The sequence below is a fragment of the Anopheles coluzzii genome, chromosome X (assembly GCF_943734685.1).
Source record: "Anopheles coluzzii chromosome X, AcolN3, whole genome shotgun sequence".
Taxonomy (NCBI): Eukaryota; Metazoa; Arthropoda; class Insecta; order Diptera; family Culicidae; genus Anopheles; species Anopheles coluzzii.
In genome coordinates this window covers 1701916-1729774 of record NC_064669.1, presented here as the reverse complement: position 1 = coordinate 1729774, position 27859 = coordinate 1701916, and the positions used below count along the sequence as shown (strand labels likewise).

Here is a 27859-nt window from a genome sequence, read left to right as displayed (position 1 = left end):
GTCCAGATCGGTGCACCACACCCTGGGCCGCACCACAGCCGCACCAGCCGACGAAGGTGCGAGCGCATGTGTGTGTTGACACGAGATGCATCTTAATGGCGCAGAAGAGAAGAGGCGAACCGATTAAAAAACGGCGCAACGAAAACACTTGACACTATTCGGAAGCCCTTTTTCGTGCGCGGGTTCGTTGCTGATGGGCAGCGCTTTGATTAAACAGTCGTCGGTGTCGGCCTCGAACAAGAAGTGTGGACAGCGTCGGTAGCGCTGCCCATGGGTAGATGGCGCCACAGAACGACAGCGAGGGCGACAGAAAGAAAACTCAAGCGCTCGCACCGAAATAACGAAATAGAAACCACATCGAACAGGCAAACGGTAGCAGCGGGCGAAATTGTTTCGCCTCCCGCTAAACTGCGTTAATATAATATTGACCATAATTGAGCTAGTGGAAGGTAGAAGGCGTGAAGCTAGGGCACAACGGCACAATAAACAAAGCTCTCTAAATGTCACACAAAAAAAAACCAACAAAACAAAGTCCCAAGAAAAGCTGAAACTTTGGAAATATTGGTCATTGCTACGATTGCCGCGAAGACGACGAACGGCCACCACCCAAAATCGCATTTGATTAGCGGACCATACACACAGGCCGCACACCAAGAACAGTGTGCCGTGAAAAATGTGGAAATGGACACATTTTTGGCGATCGGGCGCGCGTACGGGGCGCGACCGTGTGCACGCTCGGAGTGACTTTTCGATGGTCCATCGTAAAAAGTCGCCAACCGTGGAACCTCGTCGTCGCAATTTGGGTGAGTGTGGCAGAGAAAGAGACAGCGGTGGATGCCGAAGGGCGGCAACTTTTTTGTTTTCGTTCAGTCGATTGACTGTTTTCACCACATCTCCGCCCAAACGCGGGTGTTGCGCGGGCTTGGCTATGTGGGTGGTTCCTGCTTGACGAGCGCGATGCGCCCGTGATTTTAAGGAGCTGCTGCAAGGCGCATAATTTAGATAGGCGCATACATAGTTGCTTCTGTTGCTTGAATTGTTTAACATTGCATATTTTCGCGCGAGGGCCGATTTTTCCCTGTATACATGAAGCCTGAACCTGTATTCATCATATAAAACACATCATTTTGGCAAGATGACAGTGGCAAAATTGCTACAAAGGTGCTTTTGAACCGTGCATTTTAATGAATTCTATGCACTTGAATGTTCCCTTATTTGGTGCGGGTAATTCATTGGAAGTTGGAGGAATTATATCGGTATTACTTTTCCATTTATCGTCGTGTTTGAGTTCACGTCCAAGGTGAGACATTTCTGTGTTATCTTGGCATACGTTGCGAAAAAAGATCAAAAGATTTATCAACTTGATCGTACTGCGTGTTTGAAGCTTTTGGCTTAAATTTTGAATGCATCTTAGTGAAATCATCTTGCATCTATAGTAAAACATACCAAACATTTAGGAAAAATGGGCCAAATCGCAATTATTTTGAGTAAGTGAATGCCATTACGTAGTAGTTATGTACTGATGGGAAATACGAAATTTTCGTTGGAATCGATATTCCGGCTAGCTCCAAAGTTTTTGGGAATCGATTCCGAATAGAAGGCCGCAATTAGTTTCCGGAATCTGCTCCCGAATTAGAACCGGAATTGGCCCCAGAATCGGAATTGGATTCGGCTTCAGAATAGGAATCAGCTCCGGAATCGGATTCGATGTCGGAATCGGAAAAGGCGTTTGAGTCGAATGATACTACGTATTGGTAGCCGCAAAGAATCCAAATTTACTTTTAAACGATACATTCTCATGGAGATTCCCGGGCTGCTTTCGGTTCTGGAACATCTTATTTCAATTCAAGAACTGATTCTCATTCTGGAACTAATTCCAATTCTTGCGTCAAGTCTGACTCCGTTACTGGAGCAAATTACGATTCCAAGGAGGATTCCAATTCCAGAGCCGATTCTGATTCCGGAGCCAACTCCCACTACTATGGTAAAAAAATAAGCAATCTCGTAGCTTTTTTACATCATTTACAGCGTTATCCAAAGCTCGAACTTCTTGAGGAAATGCTAAGGATTACACATTTCATAAAATAATTGATATTGATTGAAATAGCTTGGGAATTACGAGCAGTAGCCTACGCCTTTTCGACTGATGAATTTGAAGATTCCTATTTTCGGATAGGACCTGGACTTGTCCGAAACCACTCGTCCGCAACAATGTTGTGTGTTTTGGCTTCTATCTATTCGGTTTCCGACAACGATGCGCGAGAGGTGTTCTTCAGCCTTGCTGTAATGTGACCAACCCTTGACCAACATGGCTAATGGACTGTTGCAGCAAGCCGGATAACGCAAAACGTCACCGGCCGTCAATGAGCCGCAAGTCGTAAAGCTCTTGATTAGGACATTGGTTAACGTCTTTTTTTATTTCTGTTAAAGAAGAAAATCCAAACTCAACGAGCAGCATCGGATATTGGCTACACCCATAAACCGTCCTGCCTTTGACTTCCCGGCCACTCCACACCCCCTCCCCAACCCCAACAGGATCCACAAATAATGGCACAAGGCTGCAGCGGAGAGCGAAACACGAGAAACACCTCAAACAAAAACGCTGCAGCGGCCACCATTTATATACGCAACACATTTGCACAACAAATCTTTGCCGGATGTCCTTTCCCCCTTTCTCGCTTTCCCGTCTCCGGCATCGCCAAACAAAAAACCAGTGCTACTAGTGGCAGGATGTGCGCGCCAGGCCTGGCCCGGACTGGATATTCAACTCCGTTCCGCTCGTGCCGCTCAACGATTGGAAAATTGAGTGTGTAATTCGTGTCTCGTCAGACCAGAACGCACACAGCCACAAACACACATACACACACAGACACACAGGGGGCCCGTTTTTCCTGACCTCTTCCCGCCACGGCTGACCGACCGAGCAAAGGGACCGGGCACAGCCGGGAGCAGGCAGGCAGACAGGCAGCCAGCCAGGCAGCATCACACAATGGCTAAACGAGCCGAAACGCTGGTGACAGCCACAATAATAGAGTCACCACGGGGTCGGGGATGGAGATAAGGATGAAGGATCTGCAGCAGCAGCAGCAGAGGAGGGAAAGTGGGGGTATCCTTTCCTTTTGCGCCCCGCAGAACAGGAGGTGATTGAATCTTCGGTCGGCCAGGGTCGTTGATCGTGCGCCTGTCAGTCTGATCGAATCTGGGAAAAGGCGTGTATGTGTGTGTGTGTGTGTTTGTGTGTGTTTGGCGGAAAATCCGTGAATTAGTGTCCCTCGCAACATAATAAAAGCTGCTCAGAATGAGATCGCGCCTACTACTACAGCCAATCGTACACATCGGGTCAAACGCACACACACACATATATATTCATTATCCTTCCTGTCAGCTGCACGCACCGTGGTGTTACACCGTGATGGGTTTACGCGCTCGATAACGTTGCGTTTTGTTGCGTTTTGTTGCGCGCAGAGCCATTTATCCTTTATCCTTTCCATCGAGGCCGCGAGGATTTGCGTTTGGGGTGAAGGTCGCCATCATTTAGCCGTTAGCCGGAATGGTAGCGGCCAAAGCGGCCCACTAGAAAGGGGAAATCGAGGTGTGCAAGAGCATAACAAGGAGGCGGGAGAGGAGCGAGCGGCGGGGAATGGATAAAGAATGTTGGAAACAGCAACACACCACGGAACGGGGAAATGAGAATCGGATCGGCGATGCGGTTTTGTGCATTGATGTGTATCTTCCGCCACAACACCCCCCCCTTTCCCCGGCAGCAGTACACGGAAAGGCAAGGGTCTCGTTCCCGTCCTTTCCCTCGTCCTCTTGTTCGTAACGCAACACAACAACAACAAAAAAAACTCATTTAAAAATGTGTTTAAAACGTGTCAACTGAAGAAAGAAAATGGAACGAATAAAAAAACTGCTCACGCTCAAGTGAAATAAAGCAAAGGCAAACTAGAAAACAGATAGCAGATAGCAGAAAGTAAGAGAGAGCGAGAGAAAGACAGCCCCGGAACCGGAACCGTAACAGTGCAACGGCTGCCAGGAAGAAAACAACACGAAACAGATTAACAACGAACCAAAATATTAAAAAAAAAAAGAGAGAGGAAAAAACAAGTTGTCAATAAAATGGGTTTTTGGGATTCGGAAATTGTGTGTGAAAAACTCGTGAACCACAGAGCACGGTTCCGGCTAAGGTAGTTGAACACAGGGAAGAGGGGTGGGGGGGAGCTGAAGCGAGAGGGGGGGGGGGGGGGGTGACGCTCGAGGAACAGGGGAGTGGTAAATGGTAGATTTTGAAGGGCGTCGTGCGTCAAATACGCGCCATCCCGAAATCGAAAGCCCGCCGCGCCAAAGCGGGAGCGCAATAGACAGGGAGTATGCAGTTTTATCTCGTCGTGAAGAACGAAAGAGAGAGAGAGAGACAGAGAGAAAGAGCAAAAGAAGCAACCGAAAAAAAAAATGGATGGCACACCGTAGCCTGTGCAGCACCGAGGACAGAGTGCTGGACTGCTCGCACCAACAGACGGGTAAAGCCATTTGCTCCGCCCTGTTTTTTTGGTTGCGATGGATGAACTTGGCCAGCTTTCTCGAGTTCATCGGCATTCGATCGCTGCGATAGCAATCGGTTCATTTCAGCTTGGAGCTTGTGCCCCCCATTAGGTGGGTTCACTCGGTGACACGGGCACTCGAACACGATTGTCCCGTGAGAGCGTGCATCTGAACTGAACACCAACAGTAGTGGTGTCCCGCTGCTGCTGGGATGATGTGATTCATCTCGACAAACACGCCCCTTTTTACAGCACAAGGATTCATCTTCGTGTTGGGAAAGAAGTGGTTCATGCGGATGAACTCGCACACCGAGCGGGCGTGCGACGGTGCAACAACGGACCGGACCGCATCGACCGCATGAACGCGCGCACAGGATCGGGCCCCGGCACAGTTCTCGTTCTACCGCTGGCTAGTGAGTACACGGTGCGTTGGGCTACAGCGCGCGTTGTGTGTGTGTGCAGTGTGCGTGTACGTGTGTGCAGTAGAGAAGACCGCCCCCCCGGGGAACACGGTACCCGGTGTGTGTGTGCGCGCGTGTGTGTGATTGTATTTGCGTGTGTTAAATTATCAGAAACGACCGCAAAAACATAGAAAAAAAAACGAGTGCATAACAAAGGCGCGAAATTGTTAGAAAAAAAAACAACAACAAACCTGGCGCAAAAAGTACACGAAATCGCGGTGTGTGTTTTACCTTTGCTTGAGCGGACGAATTGGGGGATGCTTTGTATAATCGTATAATCGTGAGACAGTGCAGTGCAGAGCCTGCGCGTTGTTTTTTGGGGCAACTGATCGGAAATATCAATCGTCGTCAGTCAACACAACACAACAACAGCAACAGCAACAATTGTTCATCAACCCACCCCTGCGATCATCTTCACGGCAGCGCACGTCACAACGACCCGAATGGGAGAAGCCACCTGGATAAGTAGAGCAAGCAAGTAGACGACAGCGGTACCTGGTGTCAATTATCTCGGTACCTTGCAAAACAAAATAGTGCGCGCACAACCCACCTTACGCATCGCTCAGGAAAGAAATAGTGAAAGAGTACCTATAGTAGACACTGTCAAGACGGCAAATAGAAACACTTGGCCGTAAAGGGTACAGACACCTGTGGGACCTACGGCGAGGAGTCGGGTGAACGAGCCAAAGGATCTACCACTCCTCGACCGAGACCGGTCGGGGACTTGTCGGCGCACACGGCGAAACCCTTAACTGTGCCTTAAACTGCGTGCGTGTGTGGTGTGCCCACCGGCGGCTGGCGATCGACACCCGCACATACACACACCTGACCCATATACAGTACAAATCCACCCGAAAGGAGCAAGGGAACCCCCCTCAAGGCCGCCGAATGAATCGGACGCACTCGGCCACTGGGAGAGCCGACGCAACTTTTCGGTCTTCGTACTAGAGAATGCCGCTACTACTACTACTACTACTACTACTGGCAGCAGCATCCTGTCCATCTAGCTAGGAAGTGTCTGTGGTCTGTGGGAGAGCGTTTTTAATTGATTACTTTTTGTTTGTTTGTTTGTTTGCCGAGCGCACTTGATCCGTTGTTTTGGAGCGAGAGTGTGAAAGGACCTTAAACGTGTGGAAACATAATTCCACTCCATAGTGTTTCGTGGATCAGAGGGCGAGAGTGGGTGAAAGACCTCGTGTGCTGTGGGGGGAAAAGTGTCAACGAAAAAAAAAAAGAACGGTTTACAACCCACAGAGCAAATCGTACACAGGACGTGGATGTATCTGCGCGTGAATCCAATAGAGCTTGTAATCGCCCGCGTGTTTTCGTTCGAGAGGAGCCGTTTTTCGAGCCAACCTTGTTTTCATTGGCTCGCTGTGTATCTGTGTGTATCTGTGGTGTGTATTGTAAGTGTGCTTGAAGGAGAGCAGCGCTCGTGGAGAGCAGCCTGAGCGGGATTGCGTTTGGGAGCGGCTTCTTCAATCAAGGCTCGTAAGTCGTCATCGTCCCCCGCCCATCCCTTGGCACTTGTCGACGCATCTCATTACACACTCACACAGCACGCCACCCACCACGCCATCCTCGGCGTCTGCGTCTCTCTGTGTGCCTGTGTGTGCCACGCGAAAAGGAACCGAGCTGAACCTACGCTGCGCGGCGACGGTGCAGCACGTCCTGTATCAACTATCAACGCTTGACTCTGCTATCAAAAGAGCAACGCCCTGGACAACACGTACGAAATCATGGAGCCAGGTAAGTTTCGCATTTGATCGCAAAATAAAAAAACCAAAAAAAAAATGGAGTACCGACCGTGGCAGGCACTTTTGCAAGATACAAGATGGCTCACAGTTTTGGTCCTTCGAACCGGATGCGTTATCGATTTCAATTTCGAGCTGGGGGTAATTTTGCTCGAACAAACTTTACATTTGGGGCCCTCTTTACACTCTTTTACGTGCGCCTAATAAGCAAAGACATGTGTAACACGGTCCAAATGCTGCCACATCCATCAACATCTGCCAGCACTGGTTGTGACATTCCCATATTGACGGAACCAGAGAACTAGCACCGTTTGCTCTTTGCTTTCGGGCTCCACATACAAAAAAGCAAAAAAAAAAAATCGATCCAAACCATTTTCCATTTCCCAGCTTTCGTGAAGTGGTTGGCGGCAAGCCATTCCCAAGTGTTGGTGCAAAATTTCACTTTTTCCCATCGTGTTTTTGAGGAGGAAAATCGATAAAACCCATTTCCAACGGAGCGTTTAACGGTGGGCGAACCGACTTTCGTGGGTTCGTCGTAGCGCGCTGCCGGGAAGAAAATCTCCAACTTTGAAAAACCCTCCCCCCCCCCCCCCCCCCCCCGAGAGGGCAAAGGAGGAGAGGGAGCAGGGACAGGCCGTGTATAAAAAGTGAAAGTGAAATAGATTTAAAGCGAACACAAACACACACAAGCAGCAATCGTCCTATTTTTGCGCGAAATCACCGAGACCGGGATATACCGGAAGTGATCCTTTGGCTTCGTTTTTTGCTAGGGAGCCAGGCAGGGGAAGGGGAGCAGCCCTTTGAATGTGTATGTGTGTATCGGTTGGAGTTTTCACAGTGGTCTGGAGTTTGCGCAGTCGTTCGATGGTGTTTTTTTTCTGTTACTTCTTTCATATCCCGAAGATATGAACGACGGCCGGCCAAGACGTTGGGGAGGATGAAACTCACTCTGGGTGTGCTTTTTGCTGGGAAATCCGGGGAAATCGGCGGAAGATGAAGAAGTTATTATGATGGATGAATCCAGGATGAGGAGCAGGAGAGGTCGATCCAGAAAAAGTCATTGCAGGCGACCCAAAAACCCAGAAGCTGCCGAAAACCTGGAGCTTCCAGGGTTTTCCCAGAGCCAATCGAATGCTCTCGATGAACAAATCGGCTGCGCTTCGCGCTCTCCGGGGCCAGCTCGAGCAAAGGTTGGCTTTCGGAAGCGTTTGATTTTGATTTTGACGAGAATACTTATACAAACACACACACACAGACGCAGCCAGAAACAAATAACCTGATCTCTCGGGGCGTTTGTGTACCGTTGCTGCTGATGCTGCTGCACGCGGAATGTGTGTTTAGGTCCATGAGCGAACAGAGAGAAAATAAAAAAAAATGTTCAGGAAAAAAAACGCCCAAACCCCGAAAACCAAACACCGGGAGCCGCCTTTGCACTCAACACACACACACACACACATTGGCGGTGGCCGGTGTGGCGCGAGGAGGCCAAAATTTGTTAATTTGTTAACTCCCGGTGGCCGCTACCGGAGATGAGCAGCAGCAACAACAGATCTCGCATCGGGAATAAAGTAGACAACAAAAACCCGAAACAAATAACCCCAAAGAAAAAAAAGGCGCGTACCGACACGGACCAGCAGTGGAATACACCCGCCGCGGGAGAAAGGGGAGGGTGTTTTAGAAACGAGAGGCGAAATGCCTAGGAGGTCCTTGATGTTTCTCCGTTCTGTTTGCTTCCCGCCCGCGGTGTACGCTTGGGCGTCCAGTGCGTATTTAAACCACGGACGGGATTGTGAAGAGAAAGAGAGAGAAAGAGAGATAGAGAGAGAGAGAGAGAGATGTACACACCCGAACGGCCAGTTCTAAGGCGTCTCCGCTGGTATGAGACACGATTAGCGCAGGTTAATCGCTTCCGAGTTCCGAGCGTTTACCACCTCGCCACTGAGGGAGGCGTAGAAGAACAAAAAATGTCAAAAAACTTTGAAACCTAATGCCCATTTCGAGCGACGGCCGGGACGCGGTGACGAGACTAGAAGACTAGGCGGACAGTGGGGGATAAAAAAGAGCACCCCACGAGGGTTCACCTTCGGAGGATGTTGTATGCCAATTGGGGCTCCAGTCGCTGGCGGGCACTATGGGACGAACGCATGATCGCGAGAGGGCGTACCGAGTAGCGTAATGTTAAAAAAAAAATCAAAATTAATCCTAATTGAGGACAAAAGTACGATAACCAGTGCAATCGCTAACCCTAGACAGTGCAACGGGAAATCACAACAATCCTACCAGCGGGTAAACTATGACGTAAGCATTTAATTAGTGCAGTGTTTAGCACGGCATGTGACTGTGTCTTGAGGAATTCAGCGAAGGGTTTGTTTGTCCCATGTGTTTACATGTTTGTGTATTTGTCGGTGTGTGTGTGTGTGTTTGTATGGATTAAAATCATTAACGATTGCACTCGACTGATACGGATACGGATGGATGATGCCGTACTGATACTGCCTCTGCGAGGTCGGCTGGTGGCACAGTACGTTTGATAATAGTGAATTCCGACGTGGTGTCTACATCGAAAACAATGTGAATGTGTGTGTGTGTGTGTGTGTGTGAGGATGTGTCCAGTGTGAACAATAACACACCGCAAATGGGTTTGTTGTTCAATGAGGAGCAGCAACGTAAAAAAAAAAAGTCCCATCTTGCGGGTCAATATCACACAATCGCTCGATCGCGTATAATGATCCGAGGTGCAATTCTTCGTTCCCTTGTAGACGTGATGTTTGCCACATTTGCACTTCAAAGTGTGCGCATGAGGAAGAAACCGTACAGTGGGCACGGAGCCTTGGATGGGATCTTTTATTTTCTCTTCATTAAAAAACAGCCGTAAAAACAATAGCAACGAGTTAAAAGCAACACGGATTGGGTTGGGAGCAATGATGCAATGGTTTTCATTCGAAATCGCTGCAGCGTGCGGACGTGCTACTGCCGGGAGCAATTAACAGGCGCTGTTCTGGAAAGTCTTCGAGCAAACAAAAAACAACAAAGAATGTCAAGCAAACTGCTCCAAAAAATCCTAACAGTACCACGGTTTTTTGAGATATTGTTATTTAGAATGAATGTACTGTTTACATACTGCATATTTCACTTTAATTAAGCCTTTCGATGACTATCAGGGTTTACATTCTAAATTACATGTTTTATATACAAATATAAGCACAAACACTTTCTTCCAAATGATCAACCCGAACCGGTGCTAAAAGCATCTTACACCTTGCCGCAAAACGTCCCCAGCGAGCCCCATAGTGGAGTGCGGCGCACAGTAGCACACCCTTGATGTGTGTCTCGCCTTTCGGCAAAACCTGTGCTGGCGTGCCTGTACCCCATATGTCAGGCCCGTGTTTGGACGGCCGGGGAAAGAGGGAAGAATTTTGGAAAGATCCCGGCATTCGGAGGGAAGAGCCGCGGTAGATAGAATTACATTTGTTTTGATTATATTTGCCGTCCCGTGCTGCAGGCCCCGGGGGGGGGTTGGTGTGTCCCGATAACTTCGGCCAACCTTTGTCGCCTGTCAGAAGCGATTTGAGATCATTGGGCGCGCCACCGCCACCGTCGTCATCGTTGCTCTCATTCGGTTTCGTTGTTACCTTCGAAAGCGAACGACGTATCACGACGTGATGTAGATTGATGTTGATCCCGAGGAGAGATCCCGATTACTGCTACCGTTTTTTTTTGTTTTGTTTTTTGAGTTTGCTTTTTTAGGGGGTGGAAGTTATACTTCCAACTTCCTGTCATGTCTAGACGAAACGTTTAATGTTTGTGCGAGAAGTTGTCTTCTGGTGGTGTTTTCCCATTTTTGGAATACCTTCGGCAGATCGAGTCATCTCGCATCTCGATTGTAGGAAGCGCAACACCGTCTACTGACCAGCCAAGACACGACGACGCGCCCTTTGACATCAAGCCCTCTGGTGGCTCAAAATCCCGAATGCAAGCGGTTTTAAGGGGCTGCTGCTGCTGCTGCTGCCCCTGCACTGGTCGGCTTCTGTGCAGACCACTTGAAGTGTGCGTTCCACCTGTTCTGTAATGCCCCCGGAGGGAGTATAAAACCTTCAGCACACCTCCGTTGATGCTCTCAAAAGCCTCTTTTGCCCGACGCGTATGCGTGTGGCTCTTAAAACTATTATCGATTATCGACAATTAAGCCATTCATCGGTTAAGAGAGATCCTCCGGGCGTACTGATGAGCTTTGCCGGCGTACTGTGTTCCCTCTGCTTCAAGTACCTGTGGCAATGTACACCGGGTCCCGGTGTGTGTTTGTAAAAAGTGCTATGGGATATGCCCACGATTGGATAAGCTAAATTTTCATATTCCAAACCCCTAGAGGAGCCCCCGCAAAACCGATAGGAGCTGCGAAAGACAAAAGCCCACAAAAACCTGCGCCTTATTTACACAAAAAAAAGGTCCTTTGCTCTTGCATGCTCTTCGCTTTCGAGTGGCCACAACACAGTGATAATAGTTTTAAAGTGGTGTGGGGGCGCGCGCGTGGAAGATCCTTTACAAATCCTCGCCCGCTTGGTCTTGGTCTTAACTGTTATCCGGTTTTGTGTGTGTGTGTGTGTGGGCTAGCCACTCGTTCTCGTAGTAGCGCAGGACACCTCGAGAAAAAAAGGTTCGTCTCTTCTAATCTACTTTCCTTCCTCTTTCGCCCGAGATCGCATTGCTTTCACATCGATATGGTTAATGTTTTTGCGTGGCAAAGCGGTCGCTTCGGTTCACAGCAAAGTGTTCCTTTCTCGTTTCTCTGTGTGTGTGTGTTAGAGCGCGCGCGCGCGCCTCCGTGTGGCCTTCCAACCGCACCACCATGCCAAAAGCAACACAATATCCTATTGGTATGCTGGTGTATCTCCTGGCAAGGGGCCCCATTAGGATCGACTGCCATTGATCCTTTCCCAAAAGGCGGACGCGCACTCTCTCCCTCTCTCTTTCTTTCTCTCTAACACCGTTTTGCGGATTAGAAACTGATCTGGTCCGCTGCGCGGTACTCGAAAGTAAATGAGTAAAGCCGCCCTCCTGAGATAGGGAACAAACGATCAGGAATGGGCTAAAAAGAAAAAGTAGGATATTAACCCAACCACACGAGACAAAGCGAGAGGAGAGGTATGTGCCGAAGACAAGAATGGAACAATTTTCAAGCCCAATGATCCGCACATCATAATCAAACAACACAAACCATCATAATCATCATCCTCTTGAAGCGCTTTCTTTCAATGAAGGACGATCCTCTAGCGGTCGCTCGCTCTCTCTCTCTGTCTATCTTAGCGAACCTCTCGCCATAACACTCTTACCCTTTGTGCTCCGAGGAGAGGAGATGGAGAGGAAGAAAAAGGATTGGTTTGGACCTATTGCTATTGTTAGTTTGTGGAATATAATATCCTTGTGGCTTTAAATTTTATCCTTCTTTTCTGTTTGGTGGACGAGAGTCTTTCACTGTTGGGCGAGGATTTATTAATGTTAAGGGCTTTTTTTCTTCCTCTTGCTGTTACCTTTACGCTCCGCTCCGCTGTTGCTATTATTACACGCACTGTAAAATTTGTGTGTGTTTTTTTCCCAACCCCCGGGGGGATTATTTGCAGCGAACATAAAAAGAGGATCACGCCGCAAAAGGATATCATCATCTGCGAGAAGATGTGCCCTCAGTCGATGAATTCCACTTGAATACTTTGTGGGATTTGTGCAAATTCCTCGCAGTGTGTTTTTACTTTTTTGCCTTGCCATCAACAAAAAAAAAAAAAAACTGGTCGGCCATGTTTCCGCGACGGAGACGGAGTTGTTGCAGGTAGCAGCAGCCGCAGCACCGTCAGCTGTAACGCAATGGAGGCGACCCATGGAACAGAGTTTTAATTTCTTTCTCCTGCTAAACAATGAAACACACACACACACACATGCCCAGGCGAATGACATCATCACCCGTTTTGTGGTTATCCTTTACATTTTTTTTATATCCCTTTTGCTTCGGGATCATCACTTTTCGCCGTGCGATCGATGGGGGAAAAAAATGGGCGCGTCGAGATTAATCTTGCCCACAGGCGGCGATAGCTGCCAGAAGGGAAAGGTGGTGACTTTGCTGCCGAAGACGCAAAGTTGACCCACATTGTTATCCTTTCGGAGGCGAGAAAATCGCTATTTCTCGAGCAACATTGTAAGGTTCCCCCGAGGTGCCGAGCGGTAGAAAACAGCTGTGCAAAAGTTAGCAACACCTTTCTCTTCCGCTTTGGCAGCCTTTGCTGAAACTTACTTTAGAAAATGGCATTTTATTTATTTTAAGGCATTTTACTATTTCCAAAGCGATTTTTCCTTCTTCTAAATACGTTTTTGCCAAATTCACACGTTTGAGCCCTCCCCAATCACTCGAACGAACTATATTTTGGAATGAGTGTGAAAAACTGCGTCGATTATAGTGAGATTCGATCCACAGTCGCTCCGTACGGAAGCCGTCCCATCTAGCCATTCCACCATCGGTCCGTGCTGATAAGCTGTGCGCTAAAAGGTGTATATTTGTTTATCAAGTTTTTGTTCCATTGCAACGTTTTAAGCCTGATTAAAGAGATACAAAGAAAGATACATCAATCCTCTTTTTACCACCACCCCTTCCTGCTTTCACTCCTTCCTTCCCTCCCCCCCTATCTCACCGGTTAGGGAAAGAAATTCCATCAATTTTCCTCCCATGAAAAGAAGACGAACCAAAAAAAAAAAAAAGCGCAGTAAAACAAGGAAAGCGGAGGGACGAATAAAATGAATTTTTCCCTTCTCCTCTGCATCGCCAGCCAGCGGAAAGCACTTAACCGACACAACCGACCAATCATGTCTCGCGCTTCCCTGTCTTTTCCCGAATTTCCACCAACGCCAACTGCCGCCCGGCTCACCATTTCCCGGGCACCCCAATAAACCTGTATCGCTCGCTCTCGCACTCTCGCACTCGCGCACTCTCTCTCGCCCAAAGTCTTTCAGCAGCAAGTTCGGTGTTTCGGTTCACCGCAATCCAATTCCACAAATTTCGTCTTTTCGGTCCTGTTTTTCTTTACCGCTTGCTCTTTTCCCCCCCTTCCCATCCGCCCCTTTCTTTTGCATGTTCGTGAACTCTGTCTTCCACCGAGAACCTGCCTGCCTGCCTGCCGGGGGATTCATTTCGATTGCCATCAAAGGAAAAACAAATCGATATCCATTTCCCGGCAGTGTTCGTCAGCTTTTCACATCGTGCCGCTCCGTCTGTGTGTTTGTGTGTGTGTGTGTGTGTGTGTGGTGCGGAAGCGAGATTCTTATCAGCTCGTTTCGCTCGTGCTCCCTTCTTGCCTCGCTGTTTCCCTCCCCTCCGCTGTTGCAGGCAAATCTGTAGCAGGGAGGAAAATTAAAAGCCCTGGTAGACAGTGTGGAAAATCCGTGCCCGGCCGTTGTTGCGCATAACCGGGCCCCGGTGGTGGTGGCACCACTTTACGCACAAGCTGCAAGATCACAGGCAACACGTATCGCCCGATCCTGGCGTGCTGATAACACACACACACACACACACCCCACACACGCGAGACGCAGAGCAGGCAGCACAATAAAAACGCATTATTGTCGCAAGACAAATAGAAATAATTACTTTAATGTCACCGTCAGGCGGTGCGGCCGTTCTGCGCACCGGAAGGGCAGGGAAGGGCGCGGTAGATTTGCCACTTGCAGTGCCCGCCGCGATCGTACCGTTGCGATAATATGCGCCCGAGCACTTCCTAAGGGGTAGGAGGGAGGCGAGCGATGATGTGTTTTGACGTTTTTCGGCTTTTTCTATGGCGCGAGCGCGCGCGCGGCGCGCACTCCGGGGTTCAAGTGACTCTCTGCACGGCGAGTTACAATTTCGCTAATCCCTTGCAACGCATCTCTTCACATCTGTGTGCTCGCACTATCGGGACAGTTTAATCTTGGTGCTCTCCCTTTTTTTGGGTTTGCTAGGAACTAGGGAGGAAAAATCGCGATAACGCGAACGCACCACGGTGGTGGAAAACACAACGAAAAAAAACGGCAAAAAGAACGCGATCACAGTTGAAATGAGATTACTACGGACTTTGTGTGTGTGTGTGTTACGTTTTCATTGTTGTGCGTTTGAGGTCCTTTTTGTGTGTATAGTGCGTTACAAGATAAGTGCGCGAGTCTAGGCGAAACGCAAAAAACCTGAGTCCAGGAAAATAAAAGGGGTGAAACTCGCCCGAAACAGGAGTGTAATTGTTACGGCAAGTAAACCTCTCGTCTGTAATCGAATTGTGTGGTGTGTGTGTGTGTGTGGGCTTGAGAAAGGGAGTAGCTTTGTTACTACTTTGGCAAATTGCATCTTCCGAAACAATTACCGTGTAAGCTGATATGGCACGATGGGGCGGTGAAGTGCCATTTAATCTGTTTTCCTTCGAAAGCACACTATTATTAAGTGTATCGTGCTGTATCGGTTAAGTAGCGTTTGCAATTGGCACTTGAAAAGGATTGGCCACGCTTACAGCTGCACAGTTGCCGATAAAAGTGTGGAAGAAGGATTCGAATTAAAATAAACTAAAATTAAATTATATACAAAAAAGACAATTTAAAGGTAAGAATAGCAATTGAACCAAAACGGAAAGCTAATCCATCGACGTTAAAAGTAAAGAAGAATGCTGCAAGCTTAAAAAATAATCAAATCTATAAAAAGGCTTTAAATTGTGCCAAGCTTGCTAAATTGATAACACTGAAGAAGCACCCTGAATAAGCTTCAAAGTACTTGAGATTGCTTGATTACATCTCTCCCTTCGATGTAATGCCATTTTTTAGCACCTTCAAACGTGTGAAGCCAAACAAGACTCACACCAATACACTCATGGCCCGGTTGTAAATGGTAATAATCCTTTCTCGGCATGACCCAAATACGCACACCTCCCCCTAGAGCACATCCTGCAGCGCTGTTTTTTGCCTCTTCAAAAAGGTGTGTGCGTCTGTGTCCATCGCTCGGCAAAAGCCAAAATCAGACCCAAAAACCGCTGAAACTGAAAACACACCTCACACACGAACAAGAAAAAAAGGCTTTCTCCACGCCTTTCTTGGGTCTTCCAAAACAAAACAAAAATCCTCTCTGTACGGAGGTGTCCATCATGGCTCAAGAAGCTGTACGCGCATCCTCTTGCACCTTGAAGTCCGCAACGTGTGAGCGCAACACCACACCATTGATCCAGGGAGTTGCGTGATTGAATCTTATGCACACACACACACACGCACAAAAACCTTGGATTTTTGGCTCTGTCGGGAACAAAGCAGAGACCTACATGCACGCAGGACACATCAACAAACTGCCCGGGGTTTGCGCGGCTGCCTTGCGCTTACCTCCATACGTAACATTGCAATTGCTTTGCCGCAGTTGATCCGTCGTCACCGCACTACTACTCCATCAACTGCCTCATCCACACACACACACAAAACCCGGGGGGCACCACACCACAACAACACCACGACGACAACACACTCAAATAAGCAATTTTCTTCGGGCGCGCTTTGTGTGCTTTGGTCCTTCGAACCGGAACGCCGGGGATTTAACCGTCATGGATGCAGCTCGTCGCCAAGCCGGAGGCCCTCGCCGCTGTGCCGGGACGTGTTTCGGACCCGAGCCCGGATTAGCGCGTTTTGTGGCCTAGAGAGGTTGTTGTGTGTAAGAACCTTCTTTTGGTCTTCTTCTTTCAGAGGTGCATTTGCGGGGAAAGACGGTTGAAGATTTGCCGAAAAGGCTCCCTCTTGAGTAGATGCGTTGCAGAAACGTCCGTGTGTCCGTTTTATTGTAAATTTTTGAAACCAGCGTTTTTTGTTGTTGTTGTTCTTTGTTTGCTTCTTTTTACTTTCTTCTCCAACGCACACACACACATACATGCCCAAAAGTGCAGTTTGAACCATCTTTTTCTGCTATGACGAGGAATTGCACATTCGAGGGGGGGGGGGAACGATGCGTTAATACGATATTTGCCCGATCTGCACCTATCTTTCCCTTTCACCTTTTTTTTCACCAGTCTCTGGTACACGCACAATATCTTCAACTCCGTTGTGGCTGAATGGCGCAAGCTAAGAGCGACATAAAGCGGCGAGGGAAGGAGAGGGAGCGAATGTGTTGAAATTTGATCGCAGCAACCGACGGTCGGTGGCGTCAAAGGGAGGAAAGGAACGCCCAGGAGCACACATTCCTCCCCTAAAGGGTTGTGCGTACACCTCTCGGAGGCTATTGTTTGGGGGTGCTATGGGATGGGATTTTTGCACGCATAAAATCACACTCAAACATGATATCAATGCACACGCACCTAGATGGATCATCTCGCTCTCTCTCTCTCTCTGTCCCTGTCTTTCTTTGCAATTACCAATTGTTCAACCATCAAAAAAGCCCAAAGAATGAGGCCACGTTTGGGATATCTTTTGCACCTCAGGAGAAAGGATGACACACACGCAATCGCACACACACACGGGGTTAAGATGTGCGGTTTATTGCTGGGCATTGGGTTCGGATACTTTCTTCTAAAATCTTCCATCTACCCCGTGCTTCTCCCGCTTTGCGCTACAACAACTCGCAAGCCGGTGTACTGCTGGACTTCTGAAACGTGAAGTCGTTGCTGTCGTCCGCTGCCTCTAGCGTCATCGGCAGCATCCGCACGGACGCAGGCTGACTAGCCGTATCGGATGTCACAAATCGGCAAGCAACCGCTCTTCTTCCACTGCCAACACACTGCTGCCCCCCCCGCGCAGGAATCCGTGGCCATTTGTTTGTCATTTAATATTCCAATCAATCAGCCTGCGCTCCCGGAATATGGTTGGAGCGCATTCGGGGCTTGCCGAGCAAGAGAAAGAGAGAGAGAGAGAGAGGTAAAGAATCGATCATGCAGCCACGGACGCCATACCTTAACAGAGGACGACGGATGGGACCCTGGGGGTGACTTAATTTAGGCCCCGCTGCTGCCTGCCCGTTCCTGGCGATGACTTACTCATTTTCCCTTTTCAGCATTGTCGATCGGAGAATCGGGAGAAAAAAAAAAGGCAGGCGAAAGACAGTAACGGTAGCAACGAAATAAAAACCCAAATCTGATCCTCCCGGGGGTCGTTGTCATTTTTTCCTCGCGCTTCTTCTCTCTCTCTCTCTTTCTTTCTCTTTTCCTGTGTGTTTTTGTCTCTATGAGTGCTACCGGTGTTTGCGCCGTGATGGTTATTTGAGATGTTCGGCGGAAGATTAGAGGACCTCTGCCAGCTCAAAAGGGGGAGCCGAAGGGGTCGAACCTCTGGGTGTGCTCGGGTATTCAGAAGCACTGGCCCATGCGCTCTGTTTGGTTCTAGCGGCGATACGGCCGACCCTGCGCAACGTCAGACACCCTCGAATCTCGCACAGCAGGAACCTTGAGGTCGTCGTGCGGTTCTCGTCCCGCGATACGAATCGGCGGCGGAAACGTGGAAAGTACGAATCTGCTACAGGCTGGAAATGAGATCAAGATCAAGCGCAAACAAGAGCACGCTGGGAAGAAGCGAGATAGAGGTGATCTGCGGAGAGAATAAGAGATTGTTGGATGCATTTTTGGCTTTTGAGATATAGGTTTTTTTGCGTCAGTATCTTTTGGAGAGTGCATTCACCAAGAAATGCCAAAAAAAAAAGAAAGAAAGATCCTTCCAAACATTACGGATTTTATGGTTCGTACCAAATCTTCTAGGCCAGTTTAAGGAACTTGGAGATCATATGCTGCAAATGAGCGGGTTGCTCTGGAACCCAAAAACAAAACAAAGCGAAGACTCACTTTGAAATGCAAACCGCCCGTGCGGAGGGAGAGCTAGAGCGAGCGGAAGCAGATCGGGTTACCTAGATGAGCGATACATTCCATCGATCTTTGCAGCAGTGGCAGTAGCAGTGGCAGCGTGCGCGCTGTTACCGGGGTTTTCGATGTACGCGCAACGCGACAGACGGGTGATCCGTGGCTTCTTGGCTTGGTATTTTTGTTTGTTTGTTTGTAAGGTTTGTGCGGTATCTTCCGACTCATTCTCTGGTCCGGTTCACTCATGCAGGAAATGAGGGTTAACTTCTATCGCAAGTCATTGCGGAGAAATCGTACACTGTGCGCTGCGGGTTCTGGAAGGCAACTGCCGATTGGATAGGCGAAGTTCTGTGCGCCAATCTGCGCGGCGAAGGAAGAACATTGGGAACACATGTTTGTCGGTGCGCCGATATCTCGCTAGAAGCTCCAAAACAATGTGTACATCTTCAGGAATTATTCTACGCCTAGATTATGGCAAACTGTCATTATGATGTGTGAAGGTTAAGGATTCATGCTATTCCCATGCAACATCAACAACTGGAAGACGTTCCTTCAATATTGGTGCCTGTTTTGGAGTTTACATTTCAATATCCTAGACTCCTCCAGTTAGAAAGTCTTGCGCTGCTCTCGGTCTAGATATATCCCAACCAAATGTAAATATTTCTCAAATAATATTGGAGGATCGTATCTTGGATGAAAGAAAAAGACACAATTCTTTTCCGTGGGTTCGTGTCCTGACCACAAAAACCCGACAAAACTTTGTCCATGAAGGGCACAAAGTAAGGCCCTAATGTCCTGGACGCGGGATATACGGCGTTACGTCACATCCGAGCACTCTCCTCACCGTTCACCGTCCGCTTCCCCCTCCCCCCCCCCCCTCGATTTCCATCTATTATTCCACGCTCGGGGCATATGAAATGTGCGCACGTGGAGGGGAAATGATATGCGATTATTTATATTTGGATGACATTTAGGTAATGAATTGTGCCGAAAACATAATAACGCGCACAGCACAAAACCCTGGCCCCTTTTTTTTTTTTTGGTTATTGTTGCCGTTCTCTATCCCGTCCCGTTCCGTACGGGGCCGTCGTCCTCACACTTCCAACTTTGCTCGTTGGAACCGTGGATGGAAGCGACAAACCCGTGCGAGAGAGGCATTTCGACGACAGCCGACGAAAACTGACGAAGATGAATAATGGTGCTCAAGTTGTTGTTGCTTTTTTTTCCTTCTGTTCGTTGCGCTCCTCACCACACCGGGACCGGGTGGAGGAGAGGTTAACAAGTTGTAACTTCATCATGCTCGTCATCATCGTTGTTACACGCAGGGCGGCACAGGCCCTTGTGCGCCCTTTAACTCGGACCTCGGAGCGCGCGAGCGGGTGAGGCGCGGGAAGGAAACGGGGAATTGTGGGATTGTCCTGGCTCGCACCCCTCACAACCCACGAAACGGGCGGACTGGCTGGATGGTGGCGGGTCGGTCGAGTGACAGTGCTTTCGAGCGTAATTTATTATCCACTTCCCAGTGAGCCGCGACCGTCCGCGTTTTCCCCTCATCGGGCTGGAAACACTGTAAAGCAGTGCCTCTGTGCGGCCAACACAGAGAGCGAGAGAGCGAGAGAGCGAGAGAGAGAGAGAGAGAGAGAGAGATGGAAAGCGAGGAAAAACAAAACCAAACAAAGGCTCTAAAACGATACAACAAAATAGATCACAGCCATGCCGAAACGAGATGCTGCCGAGGATGATGATGATGATGAGGATGATGATGTCCCAGTGGGAAACATATGTTAACAGCGATTTCTCGGGTTGTAATTTTCCCCGGGACGCGAGAATATGCTCTGCCTCGAGTCAACTCTCCGTGCGTTCCTGCCCCTTTTTTGCTCAACTGTCCCTCGGGTACTTGGGCCGCGTCAAGTGGGCCCTCCTCTCGTTTTGGGCACAACGAGCGGCCGGAAAAACAACTTACAGGCAAGCGCATGTATGCCAAAAGCAAAAAAAAAACAGGAAAATCATGACAGAACGAATTGCAAATGCAATGCATCCTTCCAGTGGTAGTGTCTGCCCCGGACCCGGATGCACTTGAAATGCGGTCCGATCCGATTGATCGATGCCCAGCAGCACCGAAGGGGCACAGTAGAAAGGGCCGAAATAGTTTGGAAAATGAATGGTTGATTAATGAATGCAAATGTTTGCCTGCTTCCGCTTTTCCATCCATAACTATGTCTGTGCTTATGGAAGTATTCCCAAATGTCTGGGCAATTATGAAGCCCGATAGCCGAAGAATGGTCATTCAATGATCTCCAAAGCGCAACGTACCTAACGTGTTTGGGAGGATGCACGCTGGGGCCCCAGGCGTGAGTTGTGCGTATGCGCCGGAAGTGAAGGTACTAATTGGCATTAACATTTTAAACCCCCAACCATCCCGCCTGCTGCAAGACACATTGTAGTGCTGTTGACTGTCTCTCACAAACCGACAAGGGGAACAAAAACAAAAAATAACCGCTACAAACAGTGTTTGTGCCTGCAGGAGAAGTAACACGGCGGATTTCGTTGAGTGAAAATGATTGATTAAGACGCAACAATGCAGCACCGTGACGGCTTTGAGCGTCACACGCGCAATCCATTCCAATGCAAAAGGGAGGGCGCGGCCGGCGTCGGGGGTGTCGAGCTGCAACCTTTTGTCACCTGCAATTGCCACACGCGCCCGCCACAGTGAGTCGACACAGAGGGCAAGGTGCGCGGCATAAATTATGGAACACGCGACAAAGGTGCTCGCACACCTCTGGGGGGGAGGTTTTTACTTCTTCTAATTCTTCCTTCCCTTTGCTAGAATACATTGAAAGCTTTGAAAGAGGACGCTTAAAGAGAGAAAAGAAAGAGAGAGAGAGAAAGAGAAAGAGAGAGGGTAGAGGAAAGGAAGTGCTAATTAAAAACGGTTCCGGAGCGCACAGCGCGCACAACGAAAATATTTCACCCGAAAGGTCTAATTTGCTTTTCGGGGTGTGTTTTCTTCTCTTTCTCGTTGCCCCACACACGCACAACACCTTGCACGCTTGTCGGGCGGATGGTGGGAACAACGAGGGGGGGTGGTTTTAAGGAATTTCGGGCAGATTTTTACCGGTTCCCGGGGGGCCGTGCGTGTGTGCGCGATGGTGCTTCCGGTTGGGCAACGGTGAGATAAAGCAAAAGGCAGCGACAATCGAAACGGCGTCTTGGGTAACCTACTTTTTGAAAGTATTCTGTGGCATACACAGTAAGTAAACCTTGCATAGCAGTCCAGGATTTTGAGTAACATCAATTTTGTAGTTTTGCGAAGCGCCAGGATTAGCATCAATGCTAAAGAGACACAGAGATCGCTTGATTTGAATGGAAATTGGAGATTCAGTACTCTCCAGAAGAGCCGGATTGATGAAATTGTTACTCCAACTCTGTTCCAGAGCAAATATGGTGAGATTGATCCTCAGATTGATATTAGAAGAAGCACCTAGCATTCTTCTATTATAAAGAACAATGCCAAAAGCACATGCACAATGCATGACCGAAATGAATTCTTCATGATCTAAACCAGGTATCTCTAGTCGTTTCAGTCCGCGGACCACTAGTGACAGTCAGAGATGCAAATGTATTTTTTGTACATTAAATTCCTTTTATTGTTATTATTATTCCTGTATTGAATCCTTTTGTTTCGCCATTGAAAAGTAAAGAAATAAACATTGAAGTATAATAGTTGCAATATAAAATTCCACTGAAAGGCTCGCGGAGAAGTAATATGAGGACTTTTGATTTAAGTTATAGCAGGCAACTACATTAAGGCCTACATTAAGGGACAAGCACACGTTCCATATATGTGACGTCAACACGAAGTTGAGAGATGTATTCAATTCATGTCGTTAGTGCTGTTGTTAGTAATGCCGTAACCAAACACTTACACATTTCCTTAAACAATAGCTTGCTGTCAAAGACGTTCAGTTGGCAATTCCATTTAAGGCTGGTAGTATGAGTTTCCTGAAAATAGAACAAGAATAAAATGTTAAAATTATAAACAACTTCGTTCAGTTCCATTTATATTGCATCCCTTCTGCCCGCTTCTTACAAATGTCAAATCTTGTTCCCAACACGTATCCAAGCACTTGCAACACTTGTCTCAAGGAGGTTCGTCAGCAGTACTAGCAAGAAAGTAGGAGAAAGGGAGAGTCGGCTATCTTCAAGAGGCAAGAAGCTGGAGCCCAACAGTTCGGCACCAGATAAATTGATTTCGCTGTACAAATCCAAATCCAATTGGAAACATTCGCTGTGTGCGTGCCCAAATGCTTCCCTTCATAACTTCGATTCGATTCCATCCCGCTTGCCAATTAGTGTACCCAATCAGAAACATGCAGGAAGGATGGGGCATTTTGCGCCATCCGGTTGCGTTTTGATTGTTTTATTGCATTACAAGCGTAGAATAATACCACATGGTTCTATCCGCTCCTTCTTCCCCCTTTTGGGTTAGCTGTGTTTGCCATTGTTTATTTGGCCACCGGGCACACACACACGCAAAAACCCGTCGACGACAATGTCCTCCGGTGTGTGTGTGTGTGTGTGTGTGTGTGTGTGTGTGTGTGTGTTGCGGTTGCCCCGGGCGGATGATTTCATCACAGCAAAGCCCGGACCGATATGGTTTCCCCGGCAGAGTTCTCCTAGGAAGATTGTTCCAGCACTCTCGAAGTGAATCGTAACAGATGGACCACACCGCTCTCGCTCTCTCTCTCTCTCTCTTCTCTATTCGCAGCTTTGCACACCGGCATGGGATAAATTTGTTGCGATTGTGCGCAGCACTCCCCCCCCCCCTGAGGGCGATCGGGCGACGCTTTCGATTGTGTTTTGTCTGACAATCGCATCACGATTGTATGGTAGATAAAAATCGGATCCTGGTGGCAGTCCTTCCCCCCGGGTTTGACGATACCCAAAAACCGCAGAAATGAAACCAGCCGCAAGCCGGAGCTTCCTGTGCCCCGTGGAGTGGCGAGCGGCCAGAGCGAGATTATGCGATTAGCCGATAAATCACATTAAAATAATTTGATTACCGCACCGGGACGCTGAACACCAAAATGGTGCGCTAGCGGGTGGGCTGGCGGTGAGGTCCTTCCTCCCGCAATACTACTTCCTTCGTGCAATGTAAGGGAGCATTAAGGTGCCGCGCCAGCCACGCTAAACCCTCGAACGGGGGCGGCAAACGAAGCACGGTTGCGTTCTTAGGGGGCGGCTCTTGGCGAACTTTGAGCCCCGGCCCGGCAAGGACTAAAGACTTTTTGTTTTGTTGTTGAGGATATGGATAACTTTTTCGGGCGGCAAAGGTACCCCCCCCCCCCCCCCCTACCAAAACAGTTCCTACACACTCAAAATCCTGTCCTCAAACAAACACCACAGCACCAAAGACGACCAAACAGAAGAATTCTTCAACCAGAACAGGATCTGCGGAGTGGCAAACACCCATTGCAGTGTGCGTGAGTGCGTTAAATAATACCTTCAAACGTCTGCAACTATTACCACTCACCACCTCCCCCTCCCCCCTTCACATTGTAGTGGTCGACGAGCCCCGGCAAAGCCCCGCAAAGCCAAAAAGTGTCACGACCGCGAAGACCGCCCCGATTTTGGCCCGATTAGCCTTTAAACAGGCCGGATTAGGGGTGGTTTTATCCTCTGACCCCCCCCTTGATCCCGCTCACACTGCCGATCGCAGGAATTTCGTGGAAATGTGTTACATCCGCAGCTAAAGGAGAAGCAAAAAGGCTGGGAGGGGATGGATCTCAGACATACGTCAATCGGTCCCAGCGTTTCACATTGCGTTCGGGGGAGAAGTGAACGGGGGGGGGGGGGGGGGGAGAATGGGGAGAGGTTTTGTTTTATTTTTTTATGAATAATTTCCTTCCTTTTCTTCTCTGACTCACTTCCTTCCGCCGCCAAACACGCCCGCCGTTCCTCCCTTTTTAAGACTGTTCCGGAAAGACAAAAGGGATGGGGAGGGGAGGGGGGGGTGTAGAGGAAAGGAACACTGTTAACGAAATGCACAACCGGTTGCGAAAGACGGCCTGAGCATAGTTGCATGTTGTTTTAGGTGGTGTGGGGGGGAGTGTTGGTTGGGTGGGTGGTGGAAAGCGATGGTGGTGGGGGGTGGGGGGGGGAAGGAGGAGCGGTTCGTGCTTTTTGGGGTAAGCGGACTTGATTCAATTAGCGTGCTTAGGATAATTTGGACATCCGAACCCTCTACCCACTGCCCCTTCTGCCACCTCCCCTCCACCTCCAGGTGGTCTACCAAAGCCAGGTCGCCTTCCAAATCCAATCCACTCCGTTACTTAGCGTGTTTGTTTCACCAAAGCAAGGAAGTAAAAGAATGGGAAAGGGGGGGGGGGGGTGAAAACAAACCGAACCAAAAACGCGAAGCACAAAACAAAAGAAAGCAGAAGTAGAAGAAGCTAAGGGCCTAATGCTTGCGCGCCCTGCCGGTATTACATCACGTTAATTATATCGTATTTACATTTCATAAGCGTTGCTGCTGCTGCTGCTGCTGCCGCTGTACAAATAAAGAGATTTCAGAAGCACAAGAATCAACAAGCGCACACACACACACAAACACAGAGCACACCGACCGGCATATACCGAGGTATGTGTGTATGTTTGTTAGGTGTAGAAACGTACCAGGTAGGTGCGCTTGCTAGGCTGGTGAAAAAAGGGCAGGCAGCGCTTTTTTCCTTTCGCTGAAGGACATTGATTAGCTCACAATTTGCCTTAATCGCCGCAGCGTAACGTAATGAACCTTACCATTCTCCCCACCCCTCACACCGCTGCCGATGCTGAAATCGAAAAGGAGCGATCTCTCGGCACCCCTCCAATATACCTCTCGCCAATATTGGACACGAAAATCCGCTAACAGCCGACAAATATTGACACAGCGCGCATCGAAACCTTCACCAGTCTCGTGTATGTTGCGTGTGTATGTGTGTTTGCCTATTTTATTTTTTTTTTTGCTACCGAATGCTTCCGCACTTCTTGATCGCAATTATCAACTCCCTTGAGCGTGTGTTTTTTCTTCTCTCTCTCTCTCTCTCTCTCTCTCTCTCTGCTGCTTACGAAACTGCCATCCATTTTGGGAAAGAAACGGGAAATTCAGAGACACAACAACAACAACATTAAAATCCCCTCTCGAAACTGATCCTAGCAATTTCGTTCCCCCTAAAGGTACACCCGTAGCACCGGTGTGTCGCCTGGTCGTTGTTTGTCCAGGAGAATTTGTCAACGCGGTGCGCGTCTAGTGCCCAGGTCCTGTGTGCCCTGGGTTCGACTCCCTTCCCAGCAACGGTACGAGCGCGCGCGCGCGGCATGTTTGTTTTCATCTTCTTAATTAACTTGTAGCTAAATATTGTGCTGCGCCCGGTGTGCTATTGATTTCTCCCCGGTTTCTCCCTCCGGTGGGAAACGATTGACGACGGTACGAAGTGTGTGTGCGTGTGTGTGTGTGTGTGTGTGTGTATCACGGTTTGTGCATCTTGTGATCCGGGCGATTCTTTTGGGATCGCCGTGCGAAGACACGCAGCAAACGTCGCCCAAGCGAGTGAGACATTGCTTAGGGCGCGCTTGGGAGGATTTTTGGAGCAACCATTAAATGCGTCCGTGCAGGAAAGGAGCACACCCAGGAAGAGCTCCGTGCACTCAGGACGTGCTAGCAGTGGCAAGTTCTTCCTTTCCAAACATCTGCAGTCGGTAGAGCATGTGTTGTGGACAGCATCCAATGGTTGTGCAGTTGCACAGGATCACCCAGAGAGCAGCCGATTCGTTACGGGTCATCTTCCCGCGTCTCAAAGGTCCGAAAGCCGGCACACTACGAAACGGTCTGGCGAGGTGTCCAGTTTCACACTGCCCCGCCGGTTGGCCTCTGTCGACATCCGAGCCGAAGATGTCTGCCGAACTCGAAGAGCACTCCCGAGAGCCTTGCGTATCAAATCGATCCTCGGCACCTCGTTAACGTCTGGGATTTCGTCTGCCTAGCGTGTTGCAGGCTCTAAACGTTCTTCCAGCACCACGAGCCCGGGGAACTTCTTGTGCGGCGCGTCCGGTGCTCTCGCCACCGCACCCCAGCGAACTAACCACTGTGCCGCCCCCTTCTTAATTAGACTCATTATTGCACTCGAATCGCCGTAGCGCGCGCATACACGCGGCAGGAATGGAAGAAATAAGGCAAGACCTTATGGATCAATCCACCCCCGGGGGGAACAGGCAGACTTGCGAAGCGATTGCGTCGTAGCAAATTTTACGCCCGATTGAGCTCCACGGGTTTGCCAACTGGCGTGGCAGCGGCGGTAGAATGTTTCGGCAGATTTTTCGCGGCGATGCGGTGGGTGAGATTGCATGATTCAATTAGTCTGCCACTGGCAGCAGCCCCGAAACAAGCAATAGATGGAGGTGGTGCGGGGGGTGGGGAAGGTCGTTAGCTAGGAGCAATCTAATGTCGCTTCAACAAATGTGAGCTCTTTCTTTCTCTCTCTCTCTCTCTCTCTCTGGATGTGACACGATTAAAACCATTTGTCGTATGGAACTCCCTCGGCCGCACATCGTCGCGTCTCTACTCCAGATTAGATCTGCTAGGTGCGCCCGGCTAGGATTTGGAGGGTAAAAATCAGCTCCCACTACACATCTATAGGCTTGCATGCATGCGTGTGTGTGTGTGTGTGTGTACGACAAGTCGTAAATTTTTATTGACTGTACTTTAACCGGGCTTATTGCTGTGCCGGGTCGCAGTTCGTCCTCGCTCGCACGCTGCTCGATGTGCTTCCATGTCCAACAAGTGGGGGCACAGCACACCCCTCCCGGACCCGGTGTGCGCTCTGTCACCGAACATAAAATCGAACGATTTATGGCATGGTTGCGTGGGGTGGCCGGGCCCGGGTGGGTGGGTGTGGCAGTTCAATCGGTGCGTTTTCGGGCACTTTTTCCCAACCTTTTCCGCTCCGAAATCGACAGCCAAAAGGCAGCACACCGAAGAATGCTGCCAACGGGCTTGTATCTTCTCGCTGACTCCAGGAAAGGCTTCGCTATTTCCTTCTTCTTTTTTTGTGTGTGTGTTGCTTTTGGGTCCATGGCGGTGGGAGGACAGCCAGGCGCGGCAAGTCACCAGAATCTACGGCAGATGAATTATGGTGTATCGTACAGCGAGCCACACACACACACACACGCAGGGTCACCATGCGATGATGCCGAAAGGACACGACACAGGCCCGCTTCCCACATCGGGAGTTTTGCGCAAGGGGGTTGCGATAACA

General features: G+C 49.1%; 1 protein-coding gene across 1 annotated transcript in view; it reads left to right on the top strand.

Moving 5' to 3' along the window:
* Window positions 1-5272: 5272 nt before the first annotated feature.
* Window positions 5273-27859, top strand: part of LOC120953576 (paired box protein Pax-1-like) — a 65436-nt gene continuing 42849 nt past the window's right edge. Inside the window, exon 1 of the mRNA XM_040373645.2 lies at window positions 5273-6751. Coding sequence (XP_040229579.2) covers window positions 6742-6751 — 10 coding nt within the window. The 5' untranslated portion in view covers window positions 5273-6741. The remainder of the gene's footprint in view (window positions 6752-27859) is intronic.